The sequence below is a fragment of the Clupea harengus genome, chromosome 2 (assembly GCF_900700415.2).
Source record: "Clupea harengus chromosome 2, Ch_v2.0.2, whole genome shotgun sequence".
NCBI classification, from domain to species: Eukaryota; Metazoa; Chordata; class Actinopteri; order Clupeiformes; family Clupeidae; genus Clupea; species Clupea harengus.
In genome coordinates this window covers 4,648,564-4,651,063 of record NC_045153.1, presented here as the reverse complement: position 1 = coordinate 4,651,063, position 2,500 = coordinate 4,648,564, and the positions used below count along the sequence as shown (strand labels likewise).

Here is a 2,500-nt window from a genome sequence, read left to right as displayed (position 1 = left end):
CACGATCAACACAATATAAAAGACATCAACGCACAACAGTATGAGGATGTTGCTGTACATATTTGGTGTGTGTGTGTGTGTGTGTGTGCATATGTGTGTGTGTGTATGAGTGAGTGTGTGTGTGCATGAGTGAGTGTGTGTGTGTGTGCGTACGTGTGTGCGTGCGTGCGTGCGTGCGTGCGTGCGTGCGTGCGTGCGTGCGTGCGTGCGTGCGTGCGTGCGTGTGTGTGTGCGTGCGTGTCTCACCTCTTGTGTGAGGCGGCAAAGTGTTGTTACGGATCTCTGGTGTGTGTGTGCATGTGTATGTGTGTGTGTGCGTGCGTGTGTGTGTGCGTGTGTGTGTGCATGAGTGAGTGTGTATGTGCGTGTGTGTGTGTGTGCGTGCGTGTGTGTGTGCGTGCGTGTCTCACCTCCTGTGTGAGGCGGCAAAGTGTTGTTACGGATCTCTGGTGTGTGTGTGCATGAGTGAGTGTGTGTGTGTGTGTGTGTGTGCGTGCGTGCGTGTGTGCATGATTGAGTGCGTGCGTGCGTGCGTGCGTGTGTGTGTGTGTGTGTGTGTGCGTGCGTGTGTGCGTGCGTGTGCATGAGTGAGCGTGTGTGTGTGTGTGTGTGCGTGTGTGTGCATGAGTGAGTGTGTGTGTGCATGCGTGTCTCACCTCCTGTGTGAGGCGGCAGAGTGTTGTTCCGGATCTCTGGTGTGTGTGTGTGTGTGTGTGTGTGTATGTGTGTGTATATGTGTGTGTGTGTGTGTGTGTGTGTGTGTGTGCTGTGCGTGCGTGCGTGCGTGCGTGCGTGCGTGCGTGCGTGCGTGCGTGCGTGTGCATGAGTGAGTGTGTGTGTGTGCATGACTGAGTGTGTGTGTGCGTGCGTGTCTCACCTCCTGTGTGAGGCGGCAGAGTGTTGTTCCGGATCTCTGGTGTGTGTGTGCTGAGCTCCAGTAGAGGGCGCCGTGTGCTCAGCTTTGAGGGAGGTTGGGTCGTGGAGTGGACCGGCGGCGACACTGACCAATGGAGAGACAGAAAAACGCTGTTAAGGGAGGATCAGCTGGAAGTCCACTCACTATGTCTACTCCTAAAGTCACGTGGAGACCTCTGCTCATCTTTGCACGGCTGTGGAGAGCTCAAACTGAAGAGATATTCTCCACAGCTGTGTACATTTCCCCCTTGATTCATGCTAAACTCTAGGCCTATCCAGTCCATTGTCTCTGAAATAGAATGGAATGACGAGAAGTATTCTGTAATTTAATTGGCTGGAGTCTAACCAGGAAGTTGGCATCCCAGAAGCTCCAACTTCAGCGTGATCCTCTGGTGCCACTGGGAGGGGCTTATCCTCATATAACGCGCCCTGATTGGTGGGATGAAGTTATTGCGCACTTCCTGGAAATAGTTGGTGTTGCCTTGGAAGACCTGGAAGGAAAAGAGATTTAAATCACCACGACAACACAGAAAACATAGCATCGGTTTAAGTCTCGCAAACCAATCAATAGCTCCTCAATTATGCTTTCAACCAATCAATGGATATCCATTATGCATTATCTATATAACACACACAGATATATAGAGAAAGAGAGAGAGAGAGAGATGGAGAGGGAGAGGAAGAGGGAGAGGGAGAGGGAGAGGGAGAGGGAGAGGGAGAGGGAGAGAGAGAGAGAGAGAGAGAGGGAGGGAGGGAGTGAAAGAGAGAGAGAGGGAGAGGGAGTGAAAGAGAGAGAGAGAGAGAGAGAGAGAGAGAGAGAGAGAGAGAGAGAGAGAGAGACCCACTAGCCAGCACACACCCAAATCTCAAGGTTTTGGATTTTAAAGAATTCCATTTCCAGGAATCACAGAGTGATGATGTCATTTCACCCCGCGCCACTTTCACAGCAAAGATCTTCTATTTCAGCAGAGATATGCTACAGCGGCCAGACCAGACAGCAGAGATACGTTACAGCAGAGACACGCTACAACGGCCAGACCACACGTTACAGTGGTCAGACCAGACAGCAGAGATACGCTACAGCAGAGACACACTACAGCAGAGACACACTACAGCAGAGACACACTACAGCAGAGACACGCCACAGCAGAGACACGTTACACGCCACAGCAGAGACACGCCACAGCAGAGACACGTTACACGCCACAGCAGAGACACGCTACAGCAGAGATACACTACAGCAGAGACACACCACAGCAGAGACACGCCACAGCAGAGACACGCCACAGCAGAGATACGCTACAGCAGAGACACGCCACAGCAGAGATACGCTACAGCAGAGACACGCTACAGCAGAGACACGCCACAGCAGAGATACACCACAGCAGAGACACGCCACAGCAGAGATACGCTACAGCAGAGACACGCTACAGCAGAGATACACTACAGCAGAGACACGCCACAGCAGAGATACGCCACAGCAGAGACACGCCACAGCAGAGACACGCCACAGCAGAGACACGCCACAGCAGAGACACGCCACAGCAGAGACACGCCACAGCAGAGACACGCTACAGCAGAGACA

The 2,500-nt window shown here is 52.8% G+C and overlaps 1 protein-coding gene across 1 annotated transcript in view; it reads right to left on the bottom strand.

Moving 5' to 3' along the window:
• The window catches only part of dcbld2 (discoidin, CUB and LCCL domain containing 2), a 29,340-nt gene that overhangs the window by 7,106 nt on the left and 19,734 nt on the right, over positions 1–2,500 (bottom strand). The window contains exons 10-11 of the mRNA XM_031581052.2: positions 1,262–1,406; positions 878–1,000 (exon numbers count right to left, since the gene is read on the bottom strand). Of these exons, the coding sequence (XP_031436912.1) occupies positions 878–1,000; positions 1,262–1,406 (268 nt within the window). The remainder of the gene's footprint in view (positions 1–877; positions 1,001–1,261; positions 1,407–2,500) is intronic.